This window comes from Podarcis cretensis (genome assembly GCF_951804945.1).
Source record: "Podarcis cretensis genome assembly, chromosome: 18".
Lineage (NCBI taxonomy): Eukaryota > Metazoa > Chordata > Lepidosauria > Squamata > Lacertidae > Podarcis > Podarcis cretensis.
In genome coordinates, this window is record NC_137188.1 from 10,237,019 (window position 1) to 10,261,856 (window position 24,838).

Sequence of the window (24,838 nt, forward strand, 5' to 3'; positions counted from 1 at the left end):
ATCATTTACTTTCAAGTAAATAGCTGCATATGCCAAACTGAAGCCCTTTATTTTTCTCCTTGTTTATAGCGGTCCCAGTTTCCTATTGCAGAATTTGCTCAGGGGACACAGTTAGGAACTTAGCTACCCATGTCTTGTTCCTCCTTGTCGCTTGTCATCGTTTAAGGTGGCAAAACAGAGGATCTCTCCCTGTTAATGAGAGACGAAGTGTCAAATTGAGGGAGAAAATCATAGACTTGCAGAAACCACTTAGGAGTGTGGCTTCAGCACCATGGACAGAGGACTAAATTTGCCTCCAGGTCAGAAAGAGATTGAGGGTTTTTTCCCCTTCCCATCCCACAAATTAGAAAAGCCTTTCATGGCAAGTATATTCCCACACAGAAATGGAGGCAGTGAGAGATTTTACTTTCTTGGGTTCCATGATCAATGCAGATGGTGACAGCAGCCACGAAATTAAAAGACGCCTGCTTCTTGGGAGAAAAGCAATGACAAATCTAGACAGCATCTTAAAAAGTAGAGACATCACCTTGCCAACAAAGGTCAGTATAGTAAAAGCTCTGGTTTTCCCAGTAGTGATGCATGGAAGTGAAAGCTGGACCATAAAGAAGGCTGATCGCCGAAGAATGGATGCTTTTGAATTCTGGTGCTGGAGGAGACTCTTGAGAGTCCCATGGACTGCAAGAAGATCAAACCTCTCCATTTGGAAGGAAATCAGCCCTGAGTGTTTACTGGAAGACAGATCCTGAAGCTGAGGCTCCAATACTTTGGCCACCTCATGAGAAGAGAAGACTCCCTGGAAACGACCCTGATGCTGGGAAAGATGGAGGGCACAAGGAGAAGGGGACGATGGAGGACGAGATGGTGGGACAGTGATCTCAAAGCTACCAACGTGAGTTTGACCAAACTGCGGGAGGCAGTGGAAGACAGGAGTGTCTGGCGTGCTCTGGTCCAGGGGGTCACGAAGAGTCGGACACGACTAAACAACTAAACAACAACAACAACATATTCCCACACAACATCCACTGTACACGGAAGACAACGGAAAACGGTGGTGAAGAATATTCTTAAGGTATGAGTGGTTCGTGTCACCATTAAGAAAAAGAAGTAGGGACAGATCACTAAATATGTGGACTTGACCCTGGATCAAGGGACTTTTCTTCTTTTAAGTTCTCAAAGCTTTTAGCTCACCTCAAGGTTGTCACCTGAACTAGCCAGATATTTCACTGAGAATCAATCACAGCCCATCAATCAATCAATCAATCAATAAAAAAGACTTTAGAGCTGTCTTGCCCCAAAATGGCGACAAGGCAGCTGCAACCTTGAATTAAGGAGCCATTTGGCTCCTAGCTTATATTATCTGAGTTTCGAACACTACTTGGATGGCTCCAAGTTCTAGTGTTGTGGTGGTGATGATGATGATTTTATTTATTTACACACACACACACACACACACACACACAATTACCCTGCCCATCTGGCCAGGTTTCCCCAGCCTCTCTGGGCGGCTCCCAACAGAATATTAAAAACACAATAAAAATTCAAACATTAAAAACTTCCCTAAACTGCGAGAGGAGAAAAAACTCTCCCCCTTTCCTTTCTGCATAGGTAAAGGTAAAGGGACCCCTCACTATTAGGTCCAATCGTGACCGACTCTGGGGTTGTGGTGCTCATCTCGCTTTATTGGCCGAGGGAGCCGGCGTACAGCTTCCAGGTCATGTGGCCAGCAGGTCTAAGCCGCTTCTGGCAAACCAGAGCAGCGCACGGAAACGCCGTTTACCTTCCCGCCGGAGCGGGACCTATTTATCTACTTGCACTTTGACGTGCTTTCGAACTGCTAGGTTGGCAGGAGCAGGGACCGAGCAACGGGAGCTTACCCTGTCGTGGGGATTCGAACCGCCGACCTTCTGATCGGCAAGCCCTAGGCTCTGTGGTTTAACCCACAGCGCCAACCACGTCCCTATCCTTTCTGCATGGCATGCATTTATTTTCCAAACCTCCATCACATTCCCCCTTGCTGACTTTCCTCCCAAACTAAAAAATCCCAGATGTTGTTCCCCTTCCTCATCAGAGGGAGGTGTGTGGGTTATTTCCTGATAATTTGGATCGCCCATTTCTGAACCCTCTCCAGCTCTGCGATATCCTTCTGAGGACCGTCAATCTTCCACATCTGACATTTTTTCCTGAAAAGTGGGAAGGCCAGGCTGTCTCCATTTATTCAACCATATGTCTTTAACCACTATCTATTAAAAATGTATGTTTTTTGTGTTTTTCATGTACATCTCCATTTTCCTCCAAGGATCTCAAGGTTCTCCCCCATCGTCATAGTCTCCCACCCTTCAAGGTAGCTTAGGTCATGGAAGAGAGGACAGGCAGAGGTTGCCGGTGGCCAATTTGATCCCATCTGGATTTGTAACTCTGGAGAAAACCTTGCCCCAAAAGCCAGCCCCTGGTTTGTTCTGGGCTCAATCCAAATTTTGGGTTCCAGAACACAAAAAGACAGACCAACAACTCCCTACCACAAACACGTTCCAAAGGCCATAGGATGTCAATCAGCCAAAGGCCTGGTTATAGAGAAACATTTATGCCTGGAGCCTAATGTTAATGATATGTTAATGAAGGTGCCAGGCGAGCCTTCCTGAGGAAAGGATTCCACAAATGGGGAACCACTGCATTGAAAGACAATTGCGGAGCTCTCCGTGGTCCTGAATGACAACTTTGTGCTCTCCATGGTACTGAAAGACCACCTGAAATTCCACTGCGCTGAATGAGCTCTTGGAGCTCTCCATGGTATTGAAACACAACCTCAAATTCCTTTCTAACACTGAATGGCCACTTCAGAGCTCTCCATGGTACTTCATGACTTGCCTGAGCTCCCCACCTACTTGGAAGCTCTCTGCGCTTCAGGGAAACAACTACCCCAAGCTCAGAGCTCTCCATGGTGCTGAAAGACTACAGGACCACAACTCCTATCATCCTTGACCACTGGCCTCGCCGGCTGCTGCTGAAGGGAGCTGTATTCCAGCAAGATCTGGGGAGGGGGGCAGTGGGTTAAGGAAGGCTGCAAATGAATAAACATTCCTACCTCCTCCCACTGGTGAATGTAACGGATAAGTCTCGAAAGGCGAAGCAGCCGCAAAAGGCTGAGGATCTTAGTGAAGCGGACGATGCGCAGAGCCCGGGCAGTCTTGTAGACCTCCGAGTCGATGCCCTTCTCCACGATGAGGAAAATATAATCCACAGGGATGGAGGAGACCAAGTCCACTACGAACCACGTCTTCAGGTACTTCTTCTTGATGCGCTCAGGGTCCAGGATGATCTCCGTGTTGTCCTCGATGACGATCCCCGTCCGGAAATTCATCACCAGGTCCATGAGGAAGAAGGTGTCCGACACTACGTTGAACACGATCCAGGGGGCCGTGGTCTCGTCCTTGAAGAAGGTGATACCAACGGGGATGATGATGAGGTTCCCCACCATGAAGAGAAGCATGGTGAAGTCCCAGTAGAACCTAGAGAGGGAAGGGGAAAAGACGTCTTAGGAACACAGGAACCAGCCGAACAGCGAGTGTCATAAAATGATTGGATGCAATGGCAGAAACCAGCTGGGGAATCGCCAGCGGAAGAAGGTTCAGAGACAGGGGGTGGGTGTTTTCGCTTTGTAAGTAAAATGTGTGTACAGTGGTACCTCGGGTTACATACGCTTCAGGTTACAGACGCTTCAGGTTACACACTCCGCTAACCCAGAAATAGTGCTTCAGGTTAAGAACTTTGCTTCAGGATGAGAACAGAAATCGTGCTCCGGCAACACAGCAGCAGCAGGAGGCCCCATTAGCTAAAGTGATGCTTCAGGTTAAGAACAGTTTCAGGTTAAGAACGGACCTCCGGAACGAATTAAGTACTTAACCTGAGGTACCACTGTAAATTGCATAGAAATCGTTACAAAAAATGCTTTTTACAAATTACTTTTAAAAACAACAAAATGGTTTGGACTCCTTGGCAGGTTTTGAATAAACATACACAAGTTTATTATTGTTAAACATAATAGATAGACAATTTAAGGATTTTTACAATTTTATAATATGCAGAGAATAATATGTCTTGAAAAGCCAGAAAGAGAAGCTGAGGGAAGTATGGGGGTGATTGGGAGCTAGGGTTTTTATTGGGGAGGGGGAAAATGGGGGGGGGGGAATGAAGATGATATGTTTTTGATAATTTATGACGTTGAAATTCTTAATAAAAACTTTTTTAAAAAAGGGGGGGAAAGAAAAAAGAAATTGTCACAAAAAATGATTGCCAAGTACTTGCAGTTATAATATCTATTAATATTATTGTTCTTATTTATCATCGCTTGGGACACTGGTGGCGCTGTGGTCTAAACCCCTCAGCCTCTTGGGCTTGCCGATCAGAAGGTTGGCGGTTCGAATCCTCGCCACAGAGTGAGCTCCCATTGCTCCGTCCCAGTTCCTGCCAACCTAGCAGTTCGAAAGAACACCGGCACAAGTAGATAAATAGGTACCGCTGTGGCAGGCAGGTAAACGGCGTTTCCGTGCGCTCTGGTTTCCATCACGGTGTCCCGTTGCACCAGAAGCTGTTTAGTCCTGCTGGCCGCAGGACCTAGAAAGCTGTCTGCGAACAAACGCCAGCTCCCTCGGCCTGAAAGTGAGATGAGCGCCGCAACCCCGTAGTCACCTTTGACTGGACGTAACCATCCATGGGTCCTTTACCTTTTCCTTACCTTATTTTTCATCATCATTATTTAGCATGGTAAAATTTTCAGGTAGGTAAAATTTTCAGAAGGTAAAATTAAAACGCTTTGGTTTTCCCAGAGTAGTTTATGTGCTTCTTCGCCAAACATATACAGTGGTACCTCGGGTTACAAACACCTCAGATTACAAACACTTCAGGTTACAGACTCCGCTAACCCAGAAACAGTACCTCGGGTTAAGAACTTTACCTCAGGATAAGAACAGAAATTGGGCGGCGGCGGCCCCATTCGCTAAAGTGGTCTTCAGGTTAAGAACAGTTTCAGGTTAAGAACGGACCTCCAGAATGAATTAAGTTCGTAACTAGAGGTACCACTGTACTAGCCAAACTAAACGTTGTCCAGTCACACAAAAATACCAGATGTGAACCCCTCACACCCAAAAAAACCCTGTTTTTAAAACACCTCCCTGAAGAATCACAGAATCATGGAGTTGGAAGAGACCACAAGGGCCATCGAGTCCAACCCCCTGCCAAGCAGGAAACACCATCAGAGCACTCCTGACATATGGTTGTCAAGCCTCTGCTTAAAGACCTCCAAAGAAGGAGACTCCACCACACTCCTTGGCAGCAAATTCCACTGTCAAACAGCTCTTACTGTCGCAAGAACTAAGTTTCACTTTCTTAAAACGACACGCTTTACTCTTACAGTTTGCAAATTGCAGCGATTAAAGCGCTACCCATTCAGTTCTGGAAAGAAGACAGATCCGAACTTTGAACACCCTGATTGTCATTGCAGGTGCCCTTGGAGCACCCACAAAATTCCCCATGAAGAGGCTGGGCACCCACAAATTTCAGTGCCAGGGCTTTGCACTCTGTGTGGCACGCACGTCCCCGGACACTCCTGATGACCATGATGTCACCCTGGAGATATGTAAAAAGATCTGCAGCGTAAAAAATATAATGCACATTTTTCAGGGGGAAAGAGAGGGGGGTTGGTTCCTGTCCCCCCCCCCAAGCCCATCCACACACGCTTCCTCCCTGATCCCCACTAGCCATGCAACTCGAACTGTCAACGACCTTCTTGGAGAGCCTGCAAGGTCGAAGGAGGCAGCATGCAGCAATTTGGAGATCGCTGTGCATTGTCAGTCAAGATTAAACGCTGCAACGCCTTTCCACAAACACACTCGAATACCGGGAGGGGTTCTCACAAGGGTGTCTATCGGGGGGCAGGGACAAGAGCGATGGGGATGTCTACCTCCTAAAGGTAAACTAAGCCAGCTGCCAAGAGTGCCAAAAGCAATAATAATAATAATAATAATAATAATAATAATAATAATAATCTTAAAAAGTAGAGACATCACCTTGCCAACAAAGGTCCGTATAGTTAAAGCTATAGTGATGTATGGAAGTGAAAGCTGGACCATCAAGAAGGCTGATCGCTGAAGAATGGATGCTTTTCAATTCTGGTGCTGGAGGAGACTCTTGAGAGTCCCATGGACTGCAAGAAGATCCAACCTCTCCATTCTGAAGGAAATCAGCCCTGAGTGCTCACTGGAAGGACAGATCCTGAAGCTGAGGCTCCAAGACTTTGGCCACCTCATGAGAAGAGAAGACTCCCTGGAAAAGACCCTGATGCTGGGGAAGATGGAGGGCGCAAGGAGAAGGGGACGACGGAGGACGAGATGGTGGGACAGTGTTCTCGAAGCTACCAGCATGAGTTTGACCAAACCGCGGGAGGCAGTGGAAGACAGGAGTGCCTGGCGTGCTCTGGTCCAGGGGGTCACGAAGAGTTGGACATGACTAAACGACTAAACAACAACAACAACAAAATAATAATAATAATAATAATAATAATAATAATAAATTTTATTTATACCCCGCCCTCCCCAGCCAAGACCCGGCTGCTCAGGGCAGCTAACAGCAAATATAAAAACAATTGATTGAAATACAGCTTGAAAAACAAGATTAAAACATTAAAATGCAGCCTCATTTCAGTGGAAACTCAATCAAAAACTTCTTTGGGGATGAAAACGTCAAGGCTAACTATCCAGGCTGGTCCTACATGGGCCAGAAAAAAGCCAGGGAAGTCCCCAAATAGGAGTTCCAACACGGAAGGAGAAAGGAAAAAAGGAAGAGGGGGAGGGAATCAAGTTGATTCCAAGCCAAAGGCCCAACTCTTACAGGCCCTGCGGAAAGAAATCAGATCCCGCAGGGCCCTGGTCTCATGAGACAGAGCGTTCCACCAGGCCGGGGCCAGTGTTGAAAAGACCCTGGCTCTGGTTGAAGCTAATCTGACTTCCTTAGGGCCTGGGACCACTAGGGTGTTGCTATTTATGGACCTTAAGGTCCTCCATGTCAAACAACTACCAAACTTTTAGAAGACATCTGAAGGCAGCCCTGTTTAGGGAAGCTTTTAATGTTTGATGTATTACAGTATTTTAATATTTTTTTGGAAGCTGCCCAGAGTTGCTGGGGAAGCCCAGCCAGATGGGCAGGATATAAATAATAAATTATTATTATTATTATTATTATTATTATTATTATTATTATTACTACCGAAAAATGCAATGCAGCTACTGCAGGGAAACTTGTTGCAGAACCAACAACCCAGCCAAGTCTCTTGCATAACTACATTTCCCCCGAGTTATACTGCGAAGTGAATTTAACTCTGTACTCCACGCTCAGGCCCCCACTTCAAGGATAAAGCTCTTATCGCACCACTTTTAAACAGCAAGGGCTTCCCGGGATCTGCAGTTTTCTAAGGGCGCCGCGAATTGTTAGAAAAACACAAACACACACACCCCGGCTCCATCTCCCTCACAGAGCTATGTTTCCCGAAGTTCCCCACGAAGAGGGTTTATTTGAGAATCATAGCTCTATATCTGAAGAGCAACTGTAATCAACAAATTACGCTAGTAGGACTACAAGAAGTTTTGTAAGGAGAAATAGACAAAGTGTTACAAAGTAGAAAAAGACAAAGGTGTGGGTTATGAGTTTGAAATGTACCGTATTTTTCGCTCTATAAGACGCACCAGACCACAAGACGCACCTAGTTTTTGGAGGAGGAAAACAAGAAAAAAAAAATTCTGAATCTCAGGAGCCAGAACAGCAAGAGGGATCGCTGCGCAGTGAAAGCAGCAATCCCTCTTGCTGTTCTGGCTTCTGGGATAGCTGCGCAGCCTGCATTCGCTCCATAAGACGCACACACATTTCCCCTTACTTTTCAGGAGGGAAAAAGTGAGTCTTATAGAGCAAAAAATACGGTAATAGGGAAAATAAGAAATGCATACTAAGAGATTAGATTGGAAAAATTTTCAGACAGGACTGATGGAAGTCGAAAAAAATTGAGTTAGATGTAAAAGTATGTTTAATTACTGTTGAAAATGATAGGTTAAAAAACTAATAAAAAAATTATATATGAAAGAGAATCGTAGCTCAAAGGAGGGGAATTAGGGGGTTCTCTGAACAATTTGCAGTGCCCACATCAAACTACAGTTTCCAGTATTTTGGGGAGTAGGGAAAACCACGATCGCTTAAAATGGTGCAATACTGCTTTAAATGCACAGTGCAGACAGAGCGTCAGTTGGATGAAACCCAAGTTATTTTTGAAAGCCGGGGCAGAATCTTAAGAAACAGCGATTGGGGAGACAGTTCTCTCCAGGGTTTGTAGACCCATCAACTTGGAGACAGTAAACTGGGTGGAAAAGGAGAGAGGGAGCCATGTTTGACTCCTGACCTTAATCCAATGACAGCGTTTGGGAGCTGAGGGTTGCCACGGCAACTGCCTGTGACGTCACAGCCACGCAATTTTGACTTCAGGGATGCTGTGTTGGCTCCTGGGTACCCTTCAACTCTCCCTAGCGACTGCAGCAAAGCCAGAACCAAAAAAATCACAAGAGAGAGAGAGAACAGAGGCGAGCTGGCCAGCCGTGTTTTGAAGCAAAGTGAAGGGCATTTATGTGTTTTGTTTCTTAAGTATCCCAGAGTAACATAAGGTCCTAAAACACACGACACGAAAGGAAAGAGGAGGGAGGAGGGAGAAGGAAAAAAGCAAACTCAAGACACTGGTTCTTAGGTGTTAAGATTTTCCCCAATAACCAGCTGGAATGGAAAAGTTTCATGGCTAGAAAGAGCCAAAGCTGCAGTTTCCCTGGTGGGGAAAAGTCATGGGAGTTGTAGTTTTTTCAGGGTGCTGCTAATTGTTAGGAAACTGTGAGAATTGATTTCCTCTATTCATTCATTGATTCATAAGCAAAAGCAACTGACAACGGAAGACCAAAGCATTAAAAAACCCAAAACCTAAGTACAAAAACATGAACCTAACATGCTCCTAGAGACATCACCTTGCCAACAAAGGTCCGTATAGTAAAAGCTCTGGTTTTCCCAGTAGTGATGTATGGAAGTGAGAGCTGGACCATAAAGAAGGCTGGTCGCCATAGAATGGATGCTTTTGAATTCTGGTGCTGGAGGAGACTCTTGAGAGTCCCATGGACTGCAAGAAGATCAAACCTCTCCATTCGGAAGGAAATCAGCCCTGAGTGCTCACTGGAAGGACAGATCCTGAAGCTGAGGCTCCAAGACTTTGGCCACCTAATGAGAAAAGAAGACTCTCTGGAAAAGACCCTGATGTTGGGAAAGATGGAGGGCACAAGGAGAAGGGGACGACGGAGGACGAGATGGTGGGACAGTGTTCTCGAAGCTACCAGCATGAGTCTGACCAAACTGCGGGAGGCAGAGGAAGACAGGAGTGCCTGGCGTGCTCTGGTCCAGGGGGTCACGAAGAGTCGGACACGACTAAATGACTAAACAACAACAACATGCTCCTACAACAAATCCAAACTTGAGTACCGGAGACCACAGAATTGCCCCCAAATTCAGGGGCAAAGGATAAATGGAAATTTTAAGAAGCGACCCAGCCCCTGCTTCCTGCATCAACTACAAGCAGATTTCTGGCTGCAGGCTTGAAAGCCCATTTAACAGATGGGGAAAACTGAGGCACTGTCAGCACTGAGAGGTTACGCCCAGAACCAGACGTCCATGGAGATTCTGGCCTCTCTCGGTTCTCCAAACACCCCTATTTTAATTTCTTATGCTCGCAATCATCGGTACCTCTCTCTCTCTCTCAACAAAAGACAGGCTGGCCAATCCACAGGGACGTTTTGTTATTTAAGACAGCATCCCATTGCACCAGCGCGAGGCAAAAAATAGCAGGCGGCATCTTTTAAGGGCTGATCCGTAATAGCTGTGCTTTGTCCTTGGCTAGCTGGCTGCGGCCGGCCGGCCGGCCAGCTTTCCTCCCTCTCCCCCACCTCCCCAGTTTGTAAACTGACCCTGATTCTCATCTGCTGCAAAATTTCCTTGTGGCTATTTGAATGCAGAGCTGCAGAGATTGGAGGGGGGGGGGCGGCAGAGAAAAAGGAGGGCCAGAGATGGATGGAGGATAGGGCACAGAGAGAGGGAGAGAGAGATTTGCCAGCGGAGAGTTTGAGCAGCAGGCTGGTTTGAGAGGCTGGTGGGGGGAGCCCATTAAAAGCATCTTATCATTCCCTGAAGGAGAACTACTGGATTTTCCCCGTGTGGCGCTGTGGGTTAAACCACAGAGCCTAGGGCTTGCCGATCGGAAGGTCGGCGGTTCGAATCCCCGCGACGGGGTGAGCTCCCTTTGCTCGGTCCTTGCTCCTGCCAACCTAGCAGTTCGAAAGCACGTCAAAGTGCAAGTAGATAAATAGGCACCGCTCCGACAGGAAGGTGAACGGCGTTTCCGTGCGCTGCTCTGGTTCGCCAGAAGCAGCTTAGTCCTGCTGGCCACATGACTTGGGAGTTGTACGCCGGCTCCCTCGGCCAATAAAGCAAGATGAGCGCTGCAACCCCAGAGTCGTCCACGACTGGACCTAACGGTCAGGGGTACCTTTACTATATCTATCTATCTATCTATCTATCTATCTATCTATCTATCTATCTATCTATCATCTATCTATATCAGTATAATATTCCACATATCAATCATATACAGTGGTACCTCAGGTTAAGAACTTAATTCGTCCTGGAGGTCCGTTCTTAACCTGAAACTGTTCTTAACCTGAGGTACCACTTTAGCTAATGGGGCCTCCTGCCGCTGCTGCGCGATTTCTGTTCGCATCCTGAAGCAAAGTTCTTAACCCAAGTTACTATTTCTGGGTTAGCGGAGTCTGTAACCTGAAGCGTCTATAACCCGAGGTAAAGGAAAATAATAATAACAATCCAAATATCCCCCCAGCCTATGACTTCCCTCAACTTCCCCTTTTGGCACTTTAAAAATTTGCTACTTCTGCTTAATTTATTTTTCCTTATTTTGTTAATCTTTAAATTAAATGCTCCGATATTCTTATCATTTTTTATACAATATTTTCTTTCCAATTATGTCTTGCACTTAATTAATTTCCAAATTGCAATTTCTTAACCTTTGTATTTGTTTTCTTAGTTGTGAGTGTTTACTCAAATCCTGCTAAGGAGTCCGATTCTTTACAATGTCTTTTTCAAAGTTTCTAAGTTCCTGTGAGTTTTGCCATTTCTGCGTATTCCACAAGTTTAACTTGCCATTCTTTTTTCGCGGGTACATACATGAATACCTTCTTCTGTTCTTTTGGCAATTCCTGTCCTATAATACCTAACAAAAAAGCTTCTGTCTTTTTAACAAAAAAAGTTATCTTGAACATCTTCTTCAGTTCATTGTAAATCATTTCCCAATAATTTCTGATTACTTTACAACTCTGCCACATATGGTAAAACAGGAATATTCTTGTTCTTATTCCTTCCCGTTCTTAAATATCAGCTGCTATAGCTCTCTCGCACATCCTTTCCCCTGTCTCAAAGCACACAGATCATCATTCGCCTTCCAGGAAGCTTTCACCACTAATGCTATTTTTAAGTCGTTAAGCCTCGTTTACTAAGCAGCGTTCTCCGTTTTTCTTTTTACACTGTCTGTGGTTATCACCGTGTTGGATATGGAATCGTTTTAACGATGCGGGTGACAGGGCCGTACATGGTCTTCACCTTAGACGCACTGCAAAAAGTCCCCGGTCAAAACGTCAGCTGCACTGTGAAATTCCCGCGAGGCTTCCAAGGGTTGCCCCAGGAGCAGTGCGCTGCGGTAGCCCAGCTTCAATTATTTGCACATGTTTTCTGTGACCCATAAAACTAAGCCTCGTATCACCAACATTTTTCTTCTTACAACATCGCTTGCGTCCCTCTGTTTTGTGGTGCTGTGCACCGCTCAGAACCCTCTGAAAATGTTAGCATCTTTAGAAAATACTTTTAAATGGATATCAATGTTGTTGGACCACAAATCCCATCATCCCAGAGTCCATTTGGCGGTGGCTGATGAGAACTGATGTCAAATAACTTCTGGAAGGCAGTGTGATAAGCTAAAAATATAGCCCGAGTCAAAATTCTACAAATTCTACATTGGCTCCCAGTATGTTTACGGGAACAATTCAAAGTGTTGGTGGTGACCTTTAAAGCCCTAAATGGCCCAGTATACCTGAAGGAGCATCTCCACCCCCATCGTTCAGCCCGGACACTGAGGTCCAGCTCTGAGGGCCTTCTGGCAGTTCCCTCCCTGTGAGAAGCGAGGTTACAGGGAACCAGGCAGAAGGCCTTCTCGGTGGTGGCACCCGCCCTGTGGAATGCCGTCCCATCAGACATCAAGGAAATGAACAACTATCTGACTTTTAGAAGACATCTGAAGGCAGCCCTGTTTAGGGAAGTTTTTAACGATTGATGTTTTATCATGTTTTTAATATTCTGTTGGGAGCCACCAAGAGTGGCTGGGGAAGCCCAACCAGATGGGCAGGGTAGAAGTAATAAATTATTATTATTGTAAATTATTATTATATTTGAGTAAGCTTGCCTAAAAAAAATGTTTTAGTAGGCACCAAAAAGAGTACAGCCTGCCATGAACAGGCAGGGAGTTTGAAAGTGGCAGTGCGGTCACGTGAAAAGATGGATGTTTCAGATTCCTGCATTGCTGGGGTTTGAACTAATGACTCTCATGGCCCCTTTCCAATTTTATGATTCTATGGCCATCCAGTTTTCAGGGCGCCACCACCAAGAAGGCCCTCTCCCTGGTTCCCTGTCACCTTGCTTCTAGCAGGGAGGAAACCGCCAGAAGGCCCTCGGCGCTGGACCTCAGTGTCCGGGCTGATCGATGAGGGTGGAGACGCTCCTTCAGGTATACTGGGCCGTTTTTAGCTATGAAGGTCAGCACCAACATTTTGAACTGTGCTTGGAAATGTACTGGGAGTCAACGTAGGATTTGTGGAATTTTGACATGAGCTATGTTTTTAGAATTCTGGTGCTGGAGGAGACTCTTGAGGGTCCCATGGACTGCAAGAAGATCAAACCTCTCCATTATGAAGGAAATCAGCCCTGAGTGCTTACTGGAAGGACAGATCCTGAAGCTGAGGCTCCAAGACTTTGGCCACCTCATGAGAAGAGAAGACTCCCGGGAAAAGACCGTGATGTTGGGAAAGATGGAGGGCACAAGGAGAAGGGGACGACGGAGGATGAGATGGTGGGACAGTGTTCTCAAAGCTACCAGCATGAGTTTGACCAAACTGTGGGAGGCAGTGGAAGACAGGAGGGCCTGGCGTGCTCTGGTCCATGGCGTCACGAAGAGTCGGACACGACTAAACGACTCAACAACAACAACATGTTTTTAGCTTATCACACTGCCCTCCAAAAGTTGTTTGACATCAGTTCTCATCAGACTCCGCCAAATGGACTCTGGGATGATGGGATTTGTGGCTCAACAACATTGATATCCATTTAAAAGTATCGCAGGGTCCAGGGTCATGAGTAAAATTTCCTCCGCCATGCCAAGGCCTCTGCTTTGGAGTTACTGTGGTACAATCCAGAAAGTGATCCTGAAATGCTCTTAATGTTCCACACTTTATAAATGATTCAGAGCTGAACACTTCTCTCTCCAAAGTTGTTTGAAATCTGTTCAAATGGGAGAGACAGCCCAAATGGGGTGTGTGAGACACAGAGAGAACACTCCATTCATTTGCAAATCACACAAGGGGAAAAGGTGGGAGGGGCTGGTGCACAATGTGCAGAAAATGGGAACATCTCAGCTAAAGATGTTCTTCCCCTACATACCGGTTGGACTAGGGCTGTGTAGCGCGGGATTCGAATCCTCCCACAGCCCTGGGGCTCAGTGGGCAGCCTTGTAAACGAAATAACGGATAAATAAATACTAAAGGGAGTCTGATACTGAGTAAAAGTATATGTACAGTGGTCCCTTGGTTCTCAAACATAATCCGTTCTAGAATTCCATTCCAAAACCAAAGTGTTCCAAAACCAAGGCGCGCTTCCCCATAGAAAGTAATGCAGAACGGATCAATCCGTTCCAGACTTTTAAAAACAACCCCTAAAACAGCAACTTAACATGAATTTTGCTATCTAATGAGACCACGGATCCATAAAATGAAATCAAGAAACAATGGACTGCAGTCACACAGTCAAGCAATCAGTAGCTGGACTGGGTTCTGCACAGTCACAAAAGCAAAACGAAAAAGAGCCGCAAAAAACAAAAACGCAAAATAAATAGCGAAAACAGACAGACGTCACCGTGACGCTCAAAACGGAAGCGTGGCACTCAAAACGGAGCATGTTCGGTTTCCGAAAAAAGTTCGCAAAGCGGAACACTTACTTCCAGGTTTGCAGTGTTTGGGTTCCAATTTGTTTTGAGTACCAAGGCATTTGAGAACCAAGGCACCATTATATCTGAAGTTCATCTTCAGCACTGCGGACAGCACCCTGTAGAATAAGGATTTCTGAGCTGACAACTGCTCCTTTGCAATGTCCCAAACTAGTTCCCAGCTTTCAACCATTTTATTGTGGGAAGGGACAGTCCATGCCCCCACAAAAAAAATCAGGGTGCTTTTCACCATTTGGCGATCGATTGCAAGCATAGCGCAATCCCGTTTACTCAGAAGTCAAGTCCCACTAAATTCAACGGGACTTACACACTTGTAAGCATATTGATGCTTCTGAATTCTGGTGCTGGAGGAAACTCTTGAGAGTCCCATGAACTGCAAGAAGATCAAACTTCTCCATTCAGAAGGAAATCAGCCCTGAGTGCTCACTGGGAGGACAGATCCTGAAGCTGAGGCTCCTAGACTTTGGCCACCTCAGGAGAAAAGAAGACTCCCTGGAAAAGACCCTGATGTTGGGAAAGATGGAGGGCACAAGGAGAAGGGGGCAACAGAGGGCAAGATGGTGGGACAGTGTTCTCGAAGCTACCAGCATGAGTTTGACCAAACTGCGGGAGGCAGTGGAAGACAGGAGGGCCTGGCATGCTCTGGTCCAGGGGGTCATGAAAAAGCGGACACGACTAAACGACTAAACAACAACAACAAGTGTACTTTAAATCGCAGCTATAATGAATGGACAGTGAGTGTACAATGCACTTCCCCTCATTTTATTGTCCTTTATGTTAGCCTGATATATAAAAAAACAGAGGCTATTTCTGCACAGCTCTTAGCAACATTGAAGTGCTTTAGATTGCAGTTAAAAACTCTAGTCCTAAAATCAACCAACAAACAAAGACAGACTGGAAGGAAGGTGTTTTCTCTGCTGTAACTCAGCGTCATGCAAATCTACCTCTGAGTATGTGCAGAGTTCCTTGCCATCACCGCAGCCTGCCTATCCAAGTCGAGGGATGGGAGTTTTTAAACCCCTGAATGTTTCACTTCAGTGCTTGGAATTTGAAAACCTGAGTTTCAGTCCTTCCAGCAGGAACTCATTATGTCTAGGCTCCCACAATTACTCTCTCAGCCTCAGTATCACCCTCTGTAAAATGGACACAAAGTCATCTTTGTTACAGGGCAACAGACTGTAGGTTTACACTTCCTGAACAAAGGAAGTCCGGTGAAAAGTCGACCCACCTCTAACGCTGGTTTTCAAGATGTGAGCGATCACTGCTGCAATCATGACTAGAAATAAGATTTAATAATAAAAAATTAAACCAAGGTTCTCAGGAAGTTAAACCCCATGGCAGTCAGCGTATTTCAGTTCAACAATGGCTTTGATAAATTTTATATTTTGTGATGTGCAAATGGCTTGAGATACCTATCAGGTCCATCAATTACCATACAGCATATATTCAACACAAAAAAAACAGCGGCAATTTGTGGTTGGCAAAGGACAGATAGACATATAAAGGGCCCCATTACCGTACTGTTTTTGGGGGGGCAGGAGGCGGGCAGGTGTAGAGGATTCCCTGGTCCTGAATGGGGTAACTGTGCTCCCGAAGGACCAGGTGCGCAGCCTGGGAGTCATTTTGGACTCACAGCTGTCCATGGAGGCGCAGGTCAGTTCTGTGTCCAGGGCAGCTGTCTACCAGCTCCATCTGGTACGTAGGCTGAGACCCTATCTGCCTGCGGACTGTCTCGCCAGAGTGGTGCATGCTCTGGTTATCTCCCACTTGGACTATTGCAATGCACTCTATGTGGGGCTGCCTTTGAAGGTGACCCGGAAACTGCAATTAATCCAGAATGTGGCAGCTAGACTGGTGACTGGGAGCGGCCTCCGAGACCACATAACACCGGTCTTGAAAGACCTACACTGGCTCCCAGTACGTTTCCGAGCACAATTCAAAGTGTTGGTGCTGACCTTGAAAGCCCTAAACGGCCTTGGTCCAGTATACCTGAAGGAGCGTCTCCACTCCCATCGTTCTGCCCGGACACTGAGGTCCAGCGCTGAGGGCCTTCTGGCGGTTCCCTCGCTGCGAGAAGCCAAGTTACAGGGAACCAGGCAGAGGGCCTTCTTGGTGGTGGCGCCCTCCCTGTGGAACGCCCTCCCACCAGATGTCAAAGAGAACAACAACTACCAGACTTTTAGAAGACATCTGAAGGCAGTCCTGTTTAGGGAAGCGTTTAATGTTTCATGTATTACAGTATTTTAATATTTTTTTGGGAAGCCGCCCAGAGTGGCTGGGGAAGCCCAGCCAGATGGGCAGGGTATAAATTATTATTATTATTATTATTATTATTCAGTAGCTGAGGGCCTCATCAAACCGAAATCCGGCCCTGATCTTGATATAATTTCTTCACTATGGTGAATGATTTTTCCCCTCCTGGACCCATCCATCATATCCCTGGCTGCTTCCAAACTTAATCCCCTATCGGTTTCTGACAATGCTGGGAAACTCCTTATCAGGTTATCGCGGCACTATTAAGAGCGGAGGAGGCAACATGCTCTCGCGCCACATTTTTTTTGTCGCTGTTGAAAACCCAACCGTTTGATAAGAGGGCAAGCGATTATTCCCCGTTCAAAAAAGGCACAGGCTTATTAACAAAACTCCAGAAAGTAAGTAATCACAACACTGGAAGGGAGAGATTTTCTGTTTTTCATGAGGCAATGGCATTTGCACCTCTGACTTTGAGAACAGCAGCAGCAGCAGTAGGGAAAACAGTTCAGGGATATATATTTATAAAAAATAAAGTTCTGCTTTATTTTTAAAGTTTTATAAGTGGTTTTGTATGTTTTGTGGCATTTTATGCATTGTGGTTTGCTGTTACTTTCTTCGATTAAAAGGTAAAGGTAAAAGGACCCCTGACCATTAGGTCCAGTCGTGGCCAACTCTGGGGTTGCGGCGCTCATCTCACTTTATTGGCTGAGGGAGCCGGCATACAGCTTCCGGGTCATGTGGCCAGCAGGACTAAGCCGCTTCTGGCGAACCAGAGCAGCGCACGGAAACGCCGTTTACCTTCCCGCCGGAGTGGTACCTATTTATCTACTTGCACTTTGATGTGCTTTCGAACTGCTAGGTTGGCAGGAGCAGGGACCGAGCAAAGGGAGCTCACCCCGTTACAGGGTGGGACAGTGTTCTCAAAGCTACCAGCATGAGTCTGACCAAACTGTGGGAGGCAGTGGAAGACAGGAGTGCCTGGCGTGCTCTGGTCCAGGGGGTCACGAAGAGGCGGACATGACTAAATGACTAAACAACAACAACAACAAACCCTTATTCTGAATAGAATTCCTCGCAAAAAAGGAAAAAGTTGACAGCTATGGTCTCAGCAACTGCTTCGTGGAGGGCAAGACCTACTGAAGAAGAATTGCCGCACTCATTAGGCCGGATCCTGCTTTTGCTAATAAAGAGCTAACTCCATTTACATCGTGCAATTTACTGCCAGCTTTCTCAAGACACCATGGCTATGTGCCACAATAGCTATGTTGTAAACTGCCGGGAGAAGACCTCTCTCTGAATAGGCAAGTAGGGAGAGATGCTTTTTCCTACAAACTTCTCAAAGTGATCCAGTTGACAATGTGTTCTCTTATGTTCCCATAAGCTAATGCAGCATGACAAAGTACCCAGTGGCAGGATTGGCCCCAACTAAGCTCTACCCATTGAAATTAATGGAACCAGGGATGCCCATTAACTTTCGCAAGTCTGAATTAATGGTGCACTTTCCTTCAAGCGAATCCCCGGATACCCAGAGAGATTCTCCGGAAACATCTCAGCTCAACACCTTGGGTAGAACAATGGCAGGACAACCGCAACACGGCCTCAACTAATAAACCATGCAAAATTCATAAAAAACATTAAATCGATAAATCCTCAACAACAGGGAAGTGGATCATATTGCACGGGGGTTGGGCGGTGGATAGAAGCTACGGTTGCAGCGTGAAATGATTAATAATAATAATAGTAATAATAATTAATTATTTATACCCCGCCCATCTGGCTGAGTTTCCCCAGCCACTCTGGGCGGCTCCCAATCAAGTGTTAAAAACAGTACGGCGTTAAATATTAAAAACTTCCCTGAACAGGGCTGCCTTAAGATGTCTTCTGAATGTCAGGTAGTTGTTTATCTCTTTGACATCTGATGGGAGAGTGTTCACAGGGTGGGCGCCACCACCAAGAAGGCCCTCTGCCTGGTTCCCTGTAGCTTCACTTCTCACAGGGAGGGGACCGCCAGAAGGCCCTCGGAGCTGGACCTCAGTGTCCGGGCTGGATGATGGGGGTGGAGACGCTCCTTCAGGTATACTGGGCCAAGGCCGTTTAGGGCTTTAAAGGTCAGCACCAACACTTTGAATTGTGCTCGGAAACGTCCTGGGAGCCAATGCAGGTATTTCAAGACCGGTGTTATGTGGTCCCAGTGGCTGCTCCGAGTCACCAGTCTGGCAGCCGCATACTGGATTAATTGTAGTTTCTGAGTCAACTTCAAAGGTAGCTCCACATAGAGCGCATTGCAGTAGTCCAAGCAGGAGATAACCAGAGCATGCACCACTCTGGCCAGACAGTCTGCGGGCAGGGAGGGTCTCATCCTGCGTACCAGATGGAGCTGGTAGGCAGCTGCCCTGGACACAGAATTGACCTGCGCCTTCATGGACAGCTGTGAGTCCAAAATGACCCCCAGGCTGCGCACCTGGTCCTTCGGGGGCACAGTGACCCCATTCAGGACCAGGGAGTCCCCCACACCTGCCCGCCCCCTGTCCATTTAAGGCTTCAAAGTTCAGCACCAACACTTTGAATTGTGCTCAGAAACGTCCTGGGAGCCAACGTAGGTCTTTCAGGACCAGTGTTATGTGGTCTCGGCGGCCGCTCCCAGTCCCCAGTCTGGCTGCCGCATTCTGGATTGGTTGCAGTTTCTGGGTCACCTTCAAAGGGAGCCCCACGTAGAGCACATTGCAGTAGTCCAAGCGGGAGATAACCAGAGCATGCACCACTCTGGTGAGGCAGTTCGCGGGCAGGCAGGGTCTCAGCCTGTGTACCAGACAGAGTTTGGAGCTATAAGGGAGCTGTTGCTTCAGCACTGGAGCAACAAGGACCGAGAGCGCCTGTGGAAGCTGTTGGCACAGCGCTGCACAGGTGTTTCCCTGCACTTTCTCCCCTGCATGCATTTTCTCCAGAAAGCTTTGCATGCAACTAACTAAGCACTGCATCATCATCTTCAGAGTTCCTGCCTGACTCGCTGCCTCCTCCATCCCTGTGGCTTTGAGTGAAACTAGAGTCAGAAAAGTAGAAAAGCAATGACAATGACAAACCTAGACAGCATCTTAAAAAGCAGAGACACCACCTTGCCAACAAAGGTCCATATAGTTCAAGCTATGGTTTTCCCAGTAGTGATGTATGGAAGTGGGAGCTGGACCATAAAGATCGCCGAAGAATGGATGCTTTTGAATTGTGGTGCTGGAGGAGACTCTTGAGAGTCCCATGGACTGCGAGAAGATCAAACCTCTCCATTCTGAAGGAAATCAGCCCTGAGTGCTCACTGGAAGGACAGATCCTGAAGCTGAGGCTCCAAGACTTTGGCCACCTCATAAGAAGAGAAGACTCCCTGGAAAAGACCCTGATGTTGGGAAAGATGGAGGGCACAAGGAGAAGGGGACGACAGAGGACGAGATGGTTGGACGGTGTTCTTGAAGCTACGAACATGAGTTTGACCAAACTGTGGGAGGCAGTGGAAGACAGAAGTGCCTGGAGTACTATGGTCCATGGGGTCACGAAGAGGCGGACACAACTAAACGACTAAACAAAAACAAGAGTCAGCCAGGAAACTCAAGCAGCGCAGTTGACAAACAGCCTGAGAGGCAATTCAAAACAAAAATTTATGGAAAAATGGGATAGATGTAAGATTTATGTTCAAAAATATAGTAAAGGTTCGCTATCTATGCTAGCATTCAATTGACGTTGGAGAGAAATTATCTTGGCCTTCTATATTATCTTGGCAGTGAAAGAAGCAATTGCAACGAATTGGGAAACAGTTCAAAATCTGGACGCTTGCCTAATATAGCGAAAACGGAGAAAATTACATATAATTTGAGATTTTGGAGAGGACCAGAACCTCCGTACAATTTTTATATGATTTGTCACTCCTTTATTATACGTATGCAATAGAATCGTCGTTTTCAAGACAAGCCTGGAAAATCCTGAACTATACTTGACAATCAAAAAACAGGAATATTCTTTCTTTATATTAAAGACCGCCCAACTGGATCGGGACCACCCAGCAGCCTGCTCTCACAGTGGCCAAACAGGGACCCCAAAGAGAAACCCCCAACCAACTTGTGGAGGCAAAGTATAACCATCAAAAGCCTTATGAAATTGCCTAATCCCCTTTCAAAGTCGCCACCTGCAGCAGTGAGTTCCATAGTTCGCATGGTGAATAAGTGTTTTCTTTTATTCGCCCTGGGTCTCACAACATTCAGCTTCGTTGCAGGTCCCAGAGTTTTAGTGTCATGGCAGAGAGAAACTTTTCTCTATCCTCTTTCTGGGGCCATGGGTCATTTTTATAAACTTCTATCATAGGTAAAGGTAAAGGGACCCCTGACCATTAGGTCCAGTCGTGGCCGACTCTGGGGTTGAGGCGCTCATTGTGCTTTATTGGCCGAGGGAGCCGGCGTACAGCTTCTGGGTCATGTGGCCAGCAGGACTAAGCAGCTTCTGGCGAACCAGAGCAGTGCATGGAAACGCCGTTTACCTTCCCGCCGGAGTGGTACCTATTTATCTACTTGCGCTTTGACATGCTTTCGAACTGCTAGGTTGGCAGGAGCAGGGACCGAGCAACGGGAGCTCACCCCGTTGTGGCAGGGATTCGAACCGCCGACCTTCTGATCGGCAAGCCCTAGGCTCTGTGGTTCAGACCACAGCGCCACCTCTGCCCATTTAGGAACAGTTAAAAGGTAAAGGGACCCCTGACCATTAGGTCCAGTCGTGGACGACTCTGGGGTTGCGGCGCTGATCTCGCTTTTCTGGCCGAGGGAGCCGGCGTACAGCTTCCGTGTCATGTGGCCAGCAGGACTAACCTGCTTCTGGCGAACCACAGCAGCGCACGGAAACGCCGTTTACCTTCCCGCCGGAGCAGTACCTATTTATCTACTTGCGCTGGCATGCTTTTGAACTGCTAGGGTGGCAGGAGCTGGGACCGAGCAACGGGAGCTCACCCCATCGCGGGGATTTGAACCGCCGACCTTCTGATCGGCAAGCCCTAGGCTCTGTGGTTTAAGCCACAGCGCATGCCTCCCGCTTAATCCCCTTTTCTCTAAACTAAAAAAAGTCCAAAATGCAGAAATTCTGACTTGAGTACGCTGGCTGTTTGCCGTAATCAGCATTGATTGATTGATTGATTGATTGATTGATTGAAAAACCCTGCGCTTTTGCTCACAGGGAGGGCTGCAAATCAGGACTGGTGAGAGGTGCAGCTCAGAAGAGGGTTTGGGCATGGGGGGGAAGAAGAAGAAGAAGAAGAAGAAGAAGAAGAAGAAGAAGAAGAAGAAGAAGAAGAAGAAGAAGAAGAAGAAGAAGAATTTATTATTTATACCCCGCCCATCTGGCTGGGCCTCCCCAGCCACTCTGGGCGGCTTCCATGGAAACCAAAAATACAATAAAATATCACACATTAGGAAGAGACTGAAGGGCCACATCAGAAAGTTATCGGGAGCCACACTCCTTTGCCTTCTGCTTTAGAGCTTCTAAGGCTCTGAAGAAATTACGTCCATCTTTGCCTATATTGCCACCGTTTTAAATCAAATGCACACCCCAGACTTTCCTCTTTAGGTCTTGCATTAAAATCAACGCAGCAATCTGCAATAAGACAGAAAACACCCACCGCTTTCAATTGGATTTGCGGCTTCTAAGAAGCTACAACCGCTTATCCAAGCTGCTTCCTAATCAGACAGAATTTTTAAATAATATTTAACGTTTTATCGGGTGCCAGAGGCTGGCATTCGCTTCCCTCCTCCCCGCCCTTGAACCGTGAATAACGATGGTGCTTTCTGAGACGGCGCAAGAAAGAGGCCAGCCCATTGGTCCGTTTCAATTTGCAGAGAGACAGATGTGTTTCAAAAAAATAAAAAAATTAAGCCATCTGCATCTTAAGAGCAGATTCTATTACATTGATCAGATTTTAAAAAGCACTGGGCAGGGAGCCAGGTATCAATGCTTCATGTCTGCAGGGTAATAATCGTAATTCTTTGCAACCGTACAGAACTTTCCCACCCTCTGTCAGCGTCATCCAGACACGATTTTGAAGAGTCTCACAACAGTCCTGTAAAGTACAGTGGTACCTCGGGTTACATACGCTTCAGGTTACATACGCTTCAGGTTACATACGCTTCAGGTTACAGACTCCGCTAACCCAGAAATAGTACTTCGGGTTAAGAACTTTGCTTCAGGATGAGAACAGAAATCGTGCGGCGGCAGCAGGAGGCCCCATTAGCTAAAGTGGTGTTTCAGGTTAAGAACAGTTTCAGGTTAGGGCTACAAAACTGGGAGAATCACCACCCCCAAGGGAGAACGGCAGGACCTATTGGAAATGGTGCTCGTGATTATGATTTGATATGTTAATTGGATGTCTTTTATTGGAAAATTAATAAAAACGATCTAACAAAAAAAAAAAAGGAAAGGTTTCTCATGAAACGTCCAGCTGTGGTTTGCAAAAACACCTGCCAAAACAGAGCGCTGGGGGAGGATTAATAAAGTAACACACACACCCGAGAATCCATAACATAGGAGGTTGCCCATTACAAGACCCAAGGCTGTTCCTAATACTTTAATTTTCATCCGTTGCTATAGCTCAGGCTTCGTCAACCTCGGCCCTCCATATGTTTTTGGCCTACAACTCCCATGATCCCTAGCTAGCAGGACCAGCGGTCAGGAATGATGGGGACTGTAGTCTCAAAACATCTGGAGGGCCAGGGTTGAAGAAGCCTGCATAGCTGTTCTCCCTGTTTTATATCCATTATAAAATCAAAACAGAAAATCTTTACACACAAAAAACCCCCCTAACGATTATTTCAGCGTCTGATCAGATCCAAAGTTTCCGATTCTAACTTTTGACAGACATGGATTTCAGAAACAGGGAGTCGCAAACTCGGGGATGGTTTTGAATGCGGCCCTCGGTACCTTCACCCGGCCCCTGTGACTCTCCCCTAGGCCACGCCTTCCTCACACACCCCTTGAGTCTTTCTGCCAGCCTGGGATGTTGCCCTTGAACTCAGATGTTCCCCAGGTAAAGGTCGTTTTGGCATCTGTCACTTCACCTGGCCCCACCCACCACAGGTGTGCGGCCCCTGAGTCGCTGCCCAGAAAAGGAGGTGGCCCTCGAGGGAAAGGCCAAGGCAAGCGAGAGGCAGAGGTTGAGTACACATCCCATTCAGACACGTGGATGTGAAGCAACAGCACCCGGGAGGGGTGTGACTTTGGGAGAGTTCTCGAGGGCCGGGTGGCGAAGTGTGGAGGGCCGCATTCAGCTCCCAGACCTGAGGTTTCCCTGCCCCTGAACTAAGGCTTAAACCTGGAAGCTCTCTGCATGGGCAAAGTCCCTTTCTGGCATCAATACAGCACCTGCCACGCAGTTTCAATAATAATAATAATAATAATAATAATAATAATAATAATAATAATAATTTATTATTTATACCACGCCCATCTGGCTGCCCAGCCACTCTGGGCGGCTTCCAACAAAACACTAAAATACAACAACCTATTAAACATTAAAAGCTTCCCTAAACAGGGCTGCCTTCAGATGTCTTCAAAAAGTCTGGTAGTTGTTTTTCTTTTTGACATCTGGTGGGAGGGCGTTCCACAGGGCGGGTGCCACCACCGAGAAGGCCCTCTGCCTGGTTCCCTGTAACCTCACTTCTCACAGGGAGGGAACTGCCAAAAGGCCCTCGGAGCTGGACCTCAGTGTCCGGGCTGGACGATGGGGGTGGAGACGCTTCTTCAGGTATACTGGACAGGGACCGAGGCCATTTTGGGCTTTAAAGGTCTGTACCAACAATCTCTTGCTGGCATCAGCAAGAGGTCTCGGGGTCTTGGAAGATAAACAGGGTGAGGCTGGGTGGTGGGAGACTGGTCACCTCCACTGAGCTCCAATTTCAAACGGTTCCCTCGCTACAAGAAGCCAAGTTACAGGGAACCAGGCAGAGGGCCTTCTCGGTGGTGGCGCCCGCCCTGTGGAACGCCCTCCCACCAGATGTCAAAGAGAACAACAACTACCAGACTGAAGGCAGCCCTGTTTAGGGAAGCGTTTAATGTTTAATAGGTTATTGTATTTTAGTGTTCTGTTGGAAACCGCCCAGAGTGGCTGGGGAAGCCCAGCCAGATGGGCGGGGTATAAATAATAAGTTATTATTATTATTATGAAAT

The 24,838-nt window shown here is 46.9% G+C and overlaps 2 protein-coding genes across 2 annotated transcripts in view; one reads left to right on the forward strand and one right to left on the reverse strand.

Moving 5' to 3' along the window:
* Positions 1-24,838, forward strand: part of MADCAM1 (mucosal vascular addressin cell adhesion molecule 1) — a 179,274-nt gene that overhangs the window by 144,489 nt on the left and 9,947 nt on the right. The window lies entirely within an intron of this gene.
* HCN2 (hyperpolarization activated cyclic nucleotide gated potassium and sodium channel 2) overlaps positions 1-24,838 on the reverse strand; it is a 55,037-nt gene that overhangs the window by 23,163 nt on the left and 7,036 nt on the right. The window contains exon 2 of the mRNA XM_079960525.1: positions 3,083-3,506. Coding sequence (XP_079816651.1) covers positions 3,083-3,506 — 424 coding nt within the window. The remainder of the gene's footprint in view (positions 1-3,082; positions 3,507-24,838) is intronic.